This window comes from Ranitomeya imitator, chromosome 1, assembly GCF_032444005.1.
Source record: "Ranitomeya imitator isolate aRanImi1 chromosome 1, aRanImi1.pri, whole genome shotgun sequence".
Taxonomy (NCBI): domain Eukaryota; kingdom Metazoa; phylum Chordata; class Amphibia; order Anura; family Dendrobatidae; genus Ranitomeya; species Ranitomeya imitator.
In genome coordinates, this window is record NC_091282.1 from 716,468,012 (window position 1) to 716,483,687 (window position 15,676).

At 43.5% G+C, this 15,676-nt stretch overlaps 1 protein-coding gene across 3 annotated transcripts in view; it reads left to right on the forward strand.

Annotated features, from left to right (window-relative positions):
* Window positions 1-15,676, forward strand: part of FMN1 (formin 1) — a 429,179-nt gene that overhangs the window by 405,290 nt on the left and 8,213 nt on the right. For all 3 annotated transcript variants that reach the window (XM_069732424.1, XM_069732432.1, XM_069732428.1), the window contains 2 exons: window positions 2,026-2,077; window positions 2,962-3,111. In XM_069732424.1, coding sequence (XP_069588525.1) covers window positions 2,026-2,077; window positions 2,962-3,111 — 202 coding nt within the window. The remainder of the gene's footprint in view (window positions 1-2,025; window positions 2,078-2,961; window positions 3,112-15,676) is intronic.

Here is a 15,676-nt window from a genome sequence, read left to right on the forward strand (position 1 = left end):
TTTTTCTTACAGCATTCCACTAACAGTCTACGTAATTGTTGAACATGGGTTTGCAAAGGTTTTCTTTTCCGTTTTTTTTTTAGCTTATAACTAGAACTTGATCCAATTCTAAAAACGTCCCATCACCTTTTGAACCATAATTTTCCACACAATGCACACTTTGGGTCCGCTACATGTACATGCTCCTTCAAACTTTGACTTTGTTTTAACTTTTCTTACAGCCATCAATTCTTTTGGGTCATACTGGCAGCTACATTGTTACTAGCTTTCCAAGCAATGTCATATCTGTATTGTTTAGGAAAAATGTGATGCTATCCATCTGGGCTTAGTTGGTGCTGACCAAAGATTTAATAGCTTATGGCAGGAGGCTTGTGCCAATGAGATGAAGAATGTTTTGTTATGACCAGTTGGGTTATGCGCAGGACATGACGGGAAAGGAAAAACAAAAAAAAAATGCATGGAAAGTCTGTCTATCAATACAATGCTCTGATAAAACTGAGCAAGGTTTTCAGGATACTCAAGTAGTTCACACCACAGGGCCCCTATTAAGTCAAGCAGAACCTGGAGTCTTATACTTCAGGTGTAGAAAGTGCCATACATGGGATAATGCCAATTTGAACACAACATGTGGACTCGCCTTAATATTTGATGAAAGCAAACGTTTGTGTATTAGTTCCCAGAAATTACACTACATTAAGTTACTTTTATTAATTCAATAAAAATATTGCTAATAAATAGACAATGTTATGCCCAAAAGCCAAAATCCTCAAATTGTAAAAAAAAATAGGATTAGTAGTAGCGGAAGTTACCAATTATATATGAATGGGGCTGTATCAACCGGAGGGCATGGGTTAAAAAAAATATATCAACCCTATTGACCTCTGCTCTGAGCTCTACCTAACCGCAGAGGTTGGCACCCTTTCAGCGCAAATTGTGCCACCGCTCAACATAGGCTGGCCCTAATAAGCCCTATTACACCGTATATATAATATCAATTGATAGGAAAGGCTGATATGAAAAAAACACATACAATGGTAATTTGTCACTATAAGTAAAAATATTCAAACTACTATAGTGACCAATCCACGGTCAACCCAGATTAACATAAGGCAATATATTGCAGTATTTCACATAGTGGTAGAGCAAAACAATCCACACACAGTTGTTAAATGTTGCTTACACTCAATACATCCTGTTAGGATAGGAAATTGAATCATACACTCAAATGTAAACTATGAAAAAAGGGAATATCCACTCGCCAAACCTAGAATGCCTCAATAGATGCGTTTCCCATAGATAGGTTCATCTGGAGTGCTTAGAAAAAAATGTATACTCAGCTTTAAATATGAGCAGGAGTGCTACCATCAAACGATAAGGTGCTCCAAAGCATGTGTCAATCAGGTGTCCAAAACGTTGCTCATTCATGTTGAATGATGGGCATCACTCTCGCACAAGTAATGCAACACTGCATTGGTCTATTGCAGTGCTTTGATGGCGTACTGAAAAGATGGACAGAAATAACGTCAACATACAGTATTTACACAGTCTGTGCTTTCTGGTCCAGTCATCCCCGAAAATGCCCACTGACCACAGTATTTTGTGCCCTATTAAATAGGAATAATAATGTCTGGAAAACCCATTTAAATAGTATTGTATGTAAATGACTATGTAAAAGTTTAACCAATAAAATAGATACGGTCAGAGTATATCACTATTACACCACTTAAGTTAATTGCACCACATAAGTTAATTTAATTCAATTAAAATATTACTAATAAAGAGAAAATAGTGAACGGCCTTTTTTTTTTTGTTATACTGCTATTAACTGTTCTGAAATTTTCAGAAACTGACCTTTCACATTTATACGGTAGGTCTATTTAGTGTACCTTCGTACACCCATTTTTCCTGCATTTTAGTAAATGGATTTTAAAAAGAAAACTTCTAATCATAAATTTTCCCACTGTTGCGGTGGTGAAACACCCACACACTAATTTTATAACCTACTGTTTTTGCTTTTTTTTTCAGCCAAAGATGAACATAAAGCTGAAGAAAATAACCTAAGCAAAGCACACAGCAGGTACACTTTATACTACTTCTTGTAAAGAAAAAAAAAAAGTAGATTTTTCATTCATTCATTCATTCATTCATTCATTCATGAGTTGTTTCTAATGTCGTATCTGGGGAAAAATGTACTGACTTCTCACAGAACAAGAATTTTCCAGATGATCATAAATTGAAAATTTTTCCAATCTGATCGGCCAACAATAAGCATATTCGCGTAAGAAGTTAGCCTGCCTGTCCGTGAACATACACTTTATAAGGAAGTATGTTGACTGGTTGAGCAACCATTGAACAATGATAGTCTGGTGAACAATCCTAACAGTGACGAAGCTTTACGTGTTTTATTCCGTATTGGATTAGTCGTTCAGACTGGACATACATTGACGTGCGTGTAGGCACATGCCTATATCAGTAGGTGGAAGCCATTTTAATATATGATATTTTCATAACTTCATCTCCTTTTTTTTTTTTTTTTTGGTATATATATATATCCACTGTACACCAGTTTGATCATTAATAGTGTGTAGTTCTTACATTGGAGTGATTTATGGGCTATGATATCTTTAGCCTGGGGGCGGAACCTATTTAGAAATCTGCTTCTGATGGGTTTGGATGACCATTACTTACTTTCTTTCAATACGGAGTAAAACGTTAAAAGTTGCACAGTAAATGAACATGAAAGTTTCTATGACAATGGTTCCAATTGGAATCTGACTATAAACCTCACTGCATGTGCCGGGTTTTACAGTTTGTACATAACTATGACATTCGGGAGAAGGTTGCAGGACTGCATTAGTTCAGCCAACTTTATAGTATTCGTTATTGGGGGTCAGGGAAGTTGAAGGAATATATTTTTTCATCAAGAGTTGTTTGCTGATAGTTCTTCTTCCCGTTTTGCAGTTTTGAAGAAACTGTTGGATTTTTTGGAGCCAAGCCAAAGCCCGGTGAGAAGGAAATCAGCCCCAATTCCTTCTTTGTTGTGTGGTACGAATTCTGCTGCGACTTCAAGGCTGTGTGGAAACGAGAGAGCAAAGTCCTCTCCACAGAAAGGTACGTTTCCAATCAAGGCCCTTCCTTGTATTACTCAGCATCTGGGCCGCCCAAATTACACTCGCTCGTTCCACAGGCGCCTTTGTTTTCTTTTCGGATCAAATGGACATCAAGGGAAGGTGATTTTCCCCCCTAGGGCTCCAGAGGGAACCCGCCAGCGGCCGCCTGTCCTCACGAAAAGATAAACACGCCAGATCCGATAAGTTACACTTTTCTTTACCGCTTCCAATTACTTGCTAGTAAAATGAAAGGAGACCTTTGCTAATTTGGAACAGATTCCCTGGCCTTCTCTTTTGCTTTTTTTCCCCTCTTATGGTGGTTTTTTTTTTTCTCATTTTCTCTGGTATCTGACTTAAAATGAAGCTGATGTTGGCCCCAGCAGTCAAATACTGCAAACTCCTACTTTTCTGAATGGACAGAACAAGTTGGATGTTTGTTTTCAGTAGTAGTAGGTCAGAAGCTGAACAACATGTGGGCATTTGGGGATTTGTTGATCTGTGATCTGAACAGAATGGAGTTCATGAACATAAGAATTAACAGCTTTCCCACTAAACTGCAGTGCAAAATCATCGCAGTAAAAACCATAATTATTTGTGTGCATTAACGGCAACCAATGCAACATTTATAAGTAGTATATAAGGTAGTGCAGCATACCACTCAGGTGAAGCAAACAAACCGTACAGCCTTAACACCTGAGATTTAAAGGGAGAGGAATCCATACTCGAATCAATATACAATCTATAAGGAACTGAAGGTAGAAGTAACTATTTTCTTCCTGCTGATCTTGTATAAATCTAGCTCATCTGTCAAATCAATACCCATATTACAGTTAATTAGAATTAAAATAATTTTCTAACATCCTTAAATCTCCTTTAGGAAATTTGTCAGATTTTCAGTCTTAGGCCGGGGTCACACTTGCGAGTGTAATGCGAGAAACTCGCGCAAGTCTCTCGCACCAATAGCCGACACTGCCGCCGGCACTCGGGACCGGAGCGTGCGGCTGCATGTATTTCTATGCAGCCGCTTGCTCCGGTCCCGAGTGCCGGTGGCAGTGCCGGGTATTGATGCGAGAGACTCGCATGAGTTTCTTGCATTGCACTCGCAAGTGTGACCACGGCCTAAGGGCTCATGCAGAAGGCCGTAGATTCTCTCATCCAAGAGAATCAGGCCTATTTATGCAAATGACACCCTGATCAAACCTCTGAATAAGATGGAAAACAAAATTTCTCCAGCTCTCCAGATTGTCAGTTCATGGAAATCAAACTGCATTCAGATGTCATCCGAGTGCAGTCTGATGTTTCCACGCACTCATTGATCTTGCATGGCTGAGTGCGATATGAATATCGGACCACACTAGGACATGCAGCAATATATTTCTCAGATGCTGTCAGAGAAAAAAAATGCAACATGTACACAGCCACATAAAATAACATTGGTCTAGGTGTGATCCAATGTTTTGCCGGATCGCACTCTTGACTGATAGTACAGCCATCCTCACCTGCCCTAAAAGCCAGAAATTAACATAAGGCTACATTCACATGTTCAATATTTGGAAGGTTTTTCCATTCCTATTTGTAAGCCAAAATCAGGAGAGGAACAATCAGAGGAAAAGTATAATAGAAACACATCACCACTTCTGTAATTATCACCCACTTCTTGTCATGGCTAACAAATACTGATGTAAATTACTGATGGTTGTTTAATGCTAGTTGCAGTGTCAAACTCCTTGAAGAGGCTTACCACCAGCCAGTTACTCTTACTTTGGGGTCTGAACATTTTCAGTTCACCTCCAGTTTTAGTAGATGCAAAGACCCTCATACATTAATGTCGGTTGAAGCTGCCGATATTGGGGTGGGGATTAGCAAACTGTTTAATGTTACTGGGGCCTCTCTCCTCTGCCCAAAAGATGACGTTTGGGAAGAGAAGGATCCAGAATGCTGTATTTCTACTCCCTATAGATAAGCCACTGACAAAGGAGTCTGGCAGCACTTCTTTTATGGTGATCTCGGAAGAAGCACTAATGCACATGAGGGAGTTTAGAGAGGTAGCTGTTGGCCTAACGACCGTCCGCCCTACAGCTATCTAATGTATATGAGGGATTTAACTCCCAAATGCAAATTCTGTAGCAGGTTTTTCCCCTCGTCCCTTGCACAATAATGTCTTTCTATGTAGTGGTTCTACAGCCCTATAGCTACTACTTCAGTTTTGAAACATGAAGACTCACAATAATGCCATGTCTCTTCAGTGTTTTTGGCTTTGATATTTCTCGTCTCCAGAGAGCTTCCAAATAAAGATGATGGAATTTTTTGAATATCTAATTCACCAGGTTAAAAAAAAATTTTTGCGGCAAATTGATTTGCAATACTGCAAAGCCTACAATTGCCCTAAAAAGATTTGTATTACTGTGAGATCTCATAAGTGTGTATCCTACCCGTTTCAAGCTATTTAACAGTGCAGTATTTTTATGTCAGTGACCTCTCTATATAGATGGCAGCCAACAGTACATATAATACAGCATTGACAGACTTCATGTTTTTTTGGGGTTTTTTAATAAAAAAAAGTTAAAAAATTTACTAATACTATGATGCACATGGCCATTGAAAAATAAAGCTAATTTGTTCAGACAGACCAGTTTTCACCTGATACTGACTCAAACTAATGGTGTCTCTGTCAGCAGAAACATTATGTTGCTGTGACTGAGACGAATGATGTCATAAATTCCATAAAGCCCTCTGATTCCTCCTCATTAATACTTGCCGGAGGCAAAGGAGGTTAATGGTGATATGTTTGGTAGTACTCCTGCCCAGAAGACTGGTGTTGGCTTCTCTGCTCCTAGTGGCTCTGATGTTTTTTTTTCTCTTACTTGAAACTCACCCATCAATTATCAATTCTTCTTTTCCTGTACATTGTACAACACTAAAATGTAACTTTTGACAATGTTATCAACTACAATTATTCAGCCCATACCAATAAGGATGTAAACAAAAATGCTAATTAATTAGGTACAGAAACACAATGCAAGATGTGACAGATGGCCAAAATCATATTTGTGGCATGTACTGTTGTAAAATTAGGCAGAAAAAATAGGTATGCTTAAACCCTTCACGACCTTTGACATATCCATACATCCAGGTGGGTAAGTACTTACTGACCTTGGACGTTTTAATACGTCCAGGCGACTTTGCACGCTTGACCCCTGCTGGGTGATCAGCTGATTTCACATAACACCTGACACTCACTGCCAGGAGCGGGGCCTTCACCACTCCCAACAGATTAACCTCCTAAGTGCTGTGATCGATATTGATCCCAGCATTTAGAAGACAGGCAGAGGGAGCGACTCCCTCTCCCCTTTGATTGCCACCCCCGCTACGTCATCATGGGGCCCCCGCTCGTTGCCATGGTGACATGTCGTCATGACGATATCCAGGTCACCAGGCTCTAGTAAGTTAGTTACAGCATATGCAGTGCATGAACTATCTAACTTGTGCCAGTGCAGCACTGACAGTTACAAAGCATAGCTCCTGCATTACTAATCTTTATAACTGCTATCAGGGTATTTGGTATTGCTGTGCCTGGAACGACCATCCTTATATAAAAAAAAAATCACATTAGTTAACCCCTTAAGTAAACACAGTAAAAAAAAAAAAAACAGGCAACAAACAATGCTTTATCATCATACCGCCAAACAAAAAGTGGAATAAAACGCGATCAAAAAGTCGAATATAAAAAAAATGGTGCAGCTGAAAACTTCATCTTGTACCTCAGAAAACATATAGCTCCACCAGCAGAAAACTAAAAAAAAAGTTATAGCTCTCAGAATAAAGTGATGCAAAAAAATATTTTTTCTATGAAAGTTTTCTCAGGTCGGATATCCAAAAGTAATGGCCCCCTTTCCCGCACTTTTCCCATAACCCGCCCCATAACTCTGGACCACCCCCCTACTCCTCCCCATCCCTTAAACCAATCCCCTCTCCCTGCATTATTATTTAAAAATTGCTCCCCTGCGTTCCCTTGGCAACGCAGTCATGGGGGGCTTTCTTTAACTCCGTTCCTACAGCCCCCCCTCTGGTCTGTCATCTGTTATCAGAAATATAGTAGGGGGGCTTCCACTTTACTGGATAGGCTCTGGAAAAGTTAAATGGCTCGTTGCCCCCAAAAGAAATTCAGCAAATTCTGTGCTCCAAAACCAAATAGCCCCTCCCTTCTGAGCTTGTGTGCCTCAACCACCTTTGATGTCCGCATGTTTGGCATTTCTGTAGCAATGAGAGCCCTCCTAGTTTACGGGTGCGTGTCTCCTGAAGCACAAGTTGTGGACTACAACGTACTGGGGACTGCAACAGCAGTTTGCAATTTTTACTCGGCAACATCCACTGGTTTTTGTTTCTGGAAAACACCCCTGGAGTCAAAATTGTCACTACACCTGTAAATAAATTCCCGAAGGGGTATAATTTCCAAAATGAGGTCACTTGAGGAGGGATTCTGCTTTTCTAGCACTTAGGGGGTCTGTATATGGAGTCTGCAAACTATTATAAACAAAAGAAAAGGAGTACCAGACTACCCATATAAAATATATCAAATATTTATTAGTAATCAATGTAAAATGAATAACCTTAAATACACAATTATAATAAAAAGATTATATGGACAAGCAAATTATATAGCGAAGGACACAGACAAAAGACCGACACAGTTGCACATATGTGAATAGGACCGGGAGTTTCAACAACCGTAATATATATACTGCAACACTGTCACGATATACTGGGTATTTTTTTAAGTTAATCAAAACCACATCATCACCATAGCCATGGCCCTATATAGAAATACCCAGATCTTTAACCCCTTCATGACCCAGCCTATTTTGACCTTAAAGACCTTGCCATTTTTTGCAATTCTGACCAGTGTCCCTTTATGAGGTAATAACTCGGGAACGCTTCAACGGATCCTAGCGATTCTGAGATTGTTTTCTCGTGACATATTGGGCTTCATGTTAGTGGTAAATTTAGGTCGATAATTTTTGCGTTTATGTGTGAAAAAATTGGAAATTTGGTGAAAATTTTGAAAATTTCGCAATTTTCAAATTTTGAATTTTTATTCTGTTAAACCAGAGAGATATGTGACACAAAATAGTTAATAAATAACATTTCCCACATGTCTACTTTACATCAGCACAATTTTGGAAACAATTTTTTTTTTTGCTAGGAAGTTATAAGGGTTAAAATTTGACCAGCAATTTCTCATTTTTACAACGAAATTTACAAAACCATTTTTTTTAGGGACCACCTCACATTTGAAGTCAGTTTGAGGGGTCTATATGGCTGAAAATACCCAAAAGTGACACCATTCTAAAAACTGCACCCCTCAAGGTACTCAAAACCACATTCAAGAAGTTTATTAACCCTTCAGGTGCTTCACAGCAGCAGAAGCAACATGGAAGGAAAAAATGAACATTTAACTTTTTAGTCACAAAAATGATCTTTCAGCAACAATTTTTTTATTTTCCCAATGGTAAAAGGAGAAACTGAACCACGAAAGTTGTTGTCCAATTTGTCCTGAGTACGCTGATACCTCATATGTGGGGGTAAACCACTGTTTGGGCGCACGGCAGGGCTTGAAAGGGAAGGAGCGCCATTTGACTTTTTGAATGAAAAATTGGCTGCACTCTTTAGCGGACACCATGTCACATTTGGAGAGCCCCCGTGTGCCTAAAAATTTGAGCTCCCCCACAAGTGACCCCATTTTGGAAACTAGACGCCCCAAGGAACTTATCTAGATGCATAGTGAGCACTTTGAACCCCCAGGTGCTTCACAAATTGATCCATAAAAATGAAAAAGTACTTTTTTTTCACAAAAAAATTATTTTAGCCTCAATTTTTTCATTTTCACATGGGCAACAGGATAAAATGGATCCTAAAATTTGTTGGGCAATTTCTCCTGAGTACACCGATACCTCATATGTGGGGGTAAACCACTGTTTGGGCACATGCTAAGGCTCGGAAGGGAAGGAGCGCCATTTAACTTTTTGAATGAAAAATTATCTCCATCGTTAGCGGACACCATGTCACGTTTGGAGAGCCGCCGTGTGCCTAAACATTGGAGCTCCCCCACAAGTGACCCCATTTTGGAAACTAGACCACCCAAGGAACTTATCTAGATGCATATTGAGCACTTTGAACCCCCAGGTGCTTCACAAATTGATCCATAAAAATGAAAAAGTACTTTTTTTTCACAAAAATTTTATTTTAGCCTCAATTTTTTTCATTTTCACATGGGCATCAGGATAAAATGGATGCTAAAATTTGTTGGGCAATATCTCCTGAGTACACCGATACCTCACATGTAGGCGTAAACCACTGTTTAGGCGCACGGCAAGGCTCGGAAGGGAAGGAGCGCCATTTCACTTTTTGAATGAAAAATTAGCTCCAATCGTTAGCGGACACTATGTTGTGTATGGAAGGTATGTAGTGTATGTCAGGTTGGTGTGTGTGTGGTGTAGTATTCACCATACACACACACACACCTGACGTACACTATACCACACCACACCAAACTGACGTACACTACGCCATACACACCCTGACACTACGTCAGGTTGGGTTGTGTAGTGTTAGGTTGGGGTGTGGTGTAGTGTACGTCAGGTAGGTGTGTGTGGTGTAGTGTACACCACACACACACACACACCAACCTGACGTACACTATACCACACCACACACCAACCTGATGTACACTACGCCACACACACCAATCTGACACACTACGTCAGGTTGGTGTGTGTGGTGTAGTGTATGTCAGGTTGGGGTGTGGTGTAGTGTACGTCAGGTAGGTGTGTGTGGTGTACTGTACACCACACACACACACCAACCTGACGTACACTATACCACACCACACACCAACCTGATGTACACTACGCCACACACACCAATCTGACACACTACGTCAGGTTGGTGTGTGTGGTGTAGTGTATGTCAGGTTGGGGTGTGGTGTAGTGTACGTCAGGTAGGTGTGTGTGGTGTACTGTACACCACACACACACACCAACCTGACGTACACTATACCACACCACACACCAACCTGATGTACACTACGCCACACACACCAATCTGACACACTACGTCAGGTTGGTGTGTGTGGTGTAGTGTATGTCAGGTTGGGGTGTGGTGTAGTGTACGTCAGGTAGGTGTGTGTGGTGTACTGTACACCACACACACACACCAACCTGACGTACACTATACCACACCACACACCAACCTGATGTACACTACGCCACACACACCAATCTGACACACTACGTCAGGTTGGTGTGTGTGGTGTAGTGTATGTCAGGTTGGGGTGTGGTGTAGTGTACGTCAGGTAGGTGTGTGTGGTGTACTGTACACCACACACACACACCAACCTGACGTACACTATACCACACCACACACCAACCTGATGTACACTACGCCACACACACCAATCTGACACACTACGTCAGGTTGGTGTGTGTGGTGTAGTGTATGTCAGGTTGGGGTGTGGTGTAGTGTACGTCAGGTTAGTGTGTGTGTGTGGTGTTGTGTATATCAGCCTGGTGTGGGTGAGTTCTGTAGTGGAATATCAGGATGTAGCTAGTCCACGGACGTGTGATGAATTCTGAAGCATTCATTCAAACACAGTGCAGGTTTGTCGGGACACGTTTCACATTGGAAACGAGTTTCCCTTCTTATCCCCCTTTTATAGCACACCCGGCACCTTTTTTTTTGCTCTCCCCTCACAGGGAAAATGTTGCACCGGTACCATACGGGAGACTTGAGTTCCAGCAGTGCTGGGGCCCGCTCCTTCCTCGTCTCCAAACATCAGGGCCTTTATCACCGCCTCCTGGAACTGAAGGAAGGTGTTGTTGGTCTGGCCTGCACATCGTGATAGCACGTATGCGTTATACAGTGCCATTTGTACGATGTGCACAGCCAGTTTTTTATACCACACCTTCGTTTTCCGCATGGCACTATAGGGCTGGAGGACTTGATCAGAAAGATCAACTCCCCCCATGTGTTTGTTGTACCCCAGGGCACAGTCCGGTTTGTGGACCTGTGCTGGGGTACCTCGAACAGTGCTGGCCGTGGTGCCGGGACCATGGATTGTTGTCAAGAAAAAGACGTCCCTTTTGTCTTTGAACTTGACCGCAAGCATGTTGCCACTACATTGGGCCCGGCTCTCACCCTTTGGGAGAACCTGCTCAATTAGTGACAAAGGGAGACCCCTCTTGTTTCTGCGCACAGTACCGCAAGCAACGGTAGCTCTGGCAGAGAGGGACTGAAAGAGTGGGATGCTTGTATAAAAGTTATCAACGTACAGATGGTAACCTTTATCAAGCAGTGGGTGAACCAAATCCCACACTATTTTCCCACTCACCCCCAGAGCAGGTGGACAATCTGGGGGCTGGATACTGCTGTCCTTTCCTTGATAAACTCTAAAGCTGAGAGTGTACCCTGAGGTACTCTCACAGATCTTGTAGAGTTTTATCCCGTACCTCGCCCTTTTGCTTGGCAGGTACTGACGGAACTGAAGCCTCCCTTTGAAGTGGATGAGGGATTCATCCACACAAATTTCCCTTTGGGGAATGTACACTTCAGCAAACTTGTTGCTGAAGTGTTCGATGACCGGCCGAATTTTGAACAATCTATCAAAATTCGGGTCATCGCGAGGAAGGATGTCCGTATTGTCCCTAAAGTGGAGAAATTTATGAATCGCCTCAAAACGTTTGCGATTCATAACCATGCCAAATACTGGAGTTTGATATAAAATATCAGTACTCCAGTATTGGCGAAGTTCTGGTTTCTTCACAATTCCCATGTGAAGGACCAGTCCCCAATATTTCATCATTTCTACGGAGTCAACGGGCTTCCAAGTAGTAAATGATGAAACTGGGTTTTGGGCAAAAAATTGCAGGGCGTACAAATTTGTTTGCTCCACCATGAGACTGACGATTGACTCCGAGAAAAAGACTTTGAAAAAGTCTATCTCCCGGAGGTTGGCAGTCTCAAATTGGATTCCTGATTGGGGAATGAAATCAGGAATCCGTGGAGCAAAGTTTTCAGGGACGGGGGTCCAGACGGGGGCACTAGTGCTAGGTTGGGCGTCACTAGCACTAGGTTGGGGGTCACTTACACTTGGCTCCGACTCTCCTCCCCTGGGCTCCGGCTCCCCTCCCCTGGGCTCCGGACGATTTCTCGGCCTGCGACATCTTGGGGGTGGCGAGTCGGTGTCACTAGGGGAGGAAGAGTGGGAGGAATACAGAAAAGTGGGGTCCTCTCCCTCACTATCCGCTTCGGAGGCAAGAAAGGAATATGCCTCCTCAACTGAGTACAGCCTTTGTGACTGGGATGACTGGGATGAGCGGGACATTGTGTGTGTGGTGCGTGTGCGTGTGTAAAAAAAAATCTAAACTTTATTATAGTGTTGCGTGTGTATGTGCGAGTGTTTGGTGCAACTCTTCTGCAGGAGGAGGCTATCAGGTGCGGGGAGCTGTCAGACGCGTGTGGGGGCTGTCAGGCGCGTGGGGGCTGTCAGGCGCGGGGGGCTGTCAGGCGCGGGGGGACAGGAGGGGGCTGAGGAGATGCAGTGTCAGATGGAGATGAAGCTGGCAGCAGCAGGTGATCAGGGGGGCAGGGGGTGATCAGGGGGGCAGGGGGTGATCAGTGGGTGATCAGGGGGGCCAGGGGGTGATTAGCGGTGATCACTGAAGAGGGTGATCACCAGGGCAGGAGGGGCTGACAGACACAGGGGCGGTAGCAGAGAAGAAAACGCAGCAGCAGGTGATAAAGGGGGGCAGAGGGGTGATCAGGTGGACGGGGGGGGCAGGGGGTGATCAGGGGGGGCAGGGGGTGATTAGCGGTGATCACTGAAGAGGGTGATCACCAGGGGAGGGGCTGACAGACGCAAACGCGGTAGGAGAGAAGAAAACACAGCAGCAGCAGCGGGTGATGAAGGGGGGCAGAGGGGTGATCAGGTGGACAGTGGGGGGGCAGGGGGTGATCAGGGGGGGTAGGGGGTGATCAGGGGGGGCAGGGGGTGATTAGCTGAAGATCACTGAAGAGGGTGATCACCAGGGGAGGAGGGGCTGACAGACGCAGGGGGCAGTAGGAGAGAAAACACAGCAGCAGCAGCAGGTGATAAAGGGGGGCAGGGGGTGATCAGGTGGACAGGGGGGGGCAGGGGGTGATCGGGGGGGTAGGGGGTGATCAGGGGGGGGCAGGGGGTGATTAGTGGTGATCACTGAGGAGGGTGATCACCAGGGGAGGAGGGGCTAACAGATGCAGGGGGCGATAGGAGAAAAGAAAGTAGAGCAGCAGCAGGTGATAAAGGGGGGCAGGGGGTGATCAGGTGGACAGGGGGGGGCAGGGGGTGATCGGGGGGGTAGGGGGTGATCAGGGGGGGGGCAGGGGGTGATTAGTGGTGATCACTGAGGAGGATGATCACCAGGGGAGGAGGGGCTAACAGATGCAGGGGGCGATAGGAGAAAAGAAAATAGAGCAGGAGCTGGTGATAAAGGGGGGCTGGGGGATGATCGGGGGGGGCAGGGGGGAGGGAGCGGAGGTTGGGGGAGTGGAGGACAGGAGAGGGGAGGTACCTGTCCTCAGCAGCAGCAGTGGTACTGGCGGTAGCAGTGGGGGAGGCGGCGGTGGCAGTGGGGGATACGGCGGCGGCGCTCTGAAGATGTGTGCGGCGGCTGCGGCGGCGATCGCGGAGTCTGGGGGGGCAGGTGAGCAGTCGGGCACCTCGCTCCTCAGCTTCCACGGATGGGATGAAGCTGAGGAGCGAGGCAGACGCTGTTTTTCTCCGCCCCTCCAGCTCTGATTGGAGTGCTAACGTCACATGGACGCTAGCTCCAATCAGAGCTGGAGGGGGTTAAAAAAAGGTCAGCAGCGGTGATCGTAGACCCGGGGGGGCAAAGCCACCCCCCCTGGGGTGAAGTACAGGTCCCCCTGCACCTGCGGGTACGGTGACATTTGAATGACCCCGGTCACCGGACCCGCAGGGAAGCATTCCCGCCATGACGCCACATAGGCGTCATGGGTCGGAATGGCACCGACTTTCATGACGCCTACGTGGCGTCATGGGTCGGGAAGGGGTTAAACAGTGTGTATCAAATACAGAAAGTAATATCTCACCCAAATATGTCCGTGCACTGGTCACACTGCGCAGCCCCAATGCGTGTTTCGTGTGGGCTAAATTTGGGGCTAAATTAAAATTTTTGTGGTAATTTTTTTTTTTTTTTTCAATTTTCACAGCTCTAATTTAGAAACTAATGTAAAACACCTTGGGGGTTTAAGGTGATCACTACATATCTAGATAAGTTCCTTGAGTGGTCTAATTTCTAAAATGGGTCACTTGTTGGGGGATTACACTGCTTAGGCACATCGGGGGCTCTCCAAATGTGACATGCTCTCGATTCCAGCCAATTTTGCTTTCAAATAGTGAAACAGTGCTCCTTCCCTTCTGAGCTCTGCCATGCTCCCAAACGCTACTTTTCCTCCACATATGGGGTATCTGCGTTCTCAGGAGAAATTGAGCAATACATTTTGGTGTCCATTTTCTCCTGTGACTCTTGTTAAAATAAAGAAATCAGGGTCTAAAGTTAAAATTTTTGTGAAAAAAAAAAACGTTAATTTTTTCTTGCACATTGCAAAAATTCCTGTAAAGCTCCTGGATGGTTATTTAGCTTTTTGAATGTGGTTTTCAGCACTTTGAGGGGTGCAGTTTTTAAAATGGCATCAATTTGGGGTATTTTCAGTCATATGGGCCCCTCAGTCACTTCAAATTTGCTGGTCAACTTTTAACACTCCTAACAACTTCGTAACAAATATGATTTTTCAAAAATTGTGCTGATGTAAAGTAGACATGTGGGAAATGTTATTTATTAACTATTTTGTTTATTTTGGCTTAAGGGAATAATAAAAAATTTTGGAAATTGCAATATTCTCCAAATTTTGGCCAAATTTTCATTTATTTATTTTTATAAATAAATGCAAGTTATACGCAACAAATCTTTATCACTATCACGAAGTACAATATTCACGAAAAAACAGTCTCAGAATCTGTAGGATACATTAAAGCGTTCCAGAGTTATTACCTCATAAAGTGACAGTGGTCAGAATTGTAAAATTTAGCCTGGTCATTAAATTGATAAGAAATGTTAGGTAATGTACAAAAAGCGAGCATACAGATGGCACTTTATTGGTGTGACATGCACAGACCTAAAATATGGCTAGTATAATCGATGTAAAAAAAAATGGTTTCGACATGCACACTTTGTGAAGGTGACAGTGGCATGTACATGTATGAATTTTTTAATTCTTTTGTATTACATTTTTTTTTACAATATTCTTCCTCATAATTTTTTTTGTCATAAGTTATGCAAAAGTTCAGTACAGCAATTTGTGAAAACCACACGGTCTCTGATGGATACTGGTTTCTTATTTTTTTCTGTAAAAAAAAATTGTGCTGTCTTATCGCTGCATTCTAGTTAATTAAAAATGTAGAAAAAAAGTAAAATTGTAATTCAAATGCAACAGGACAGATGCCCAGCTAT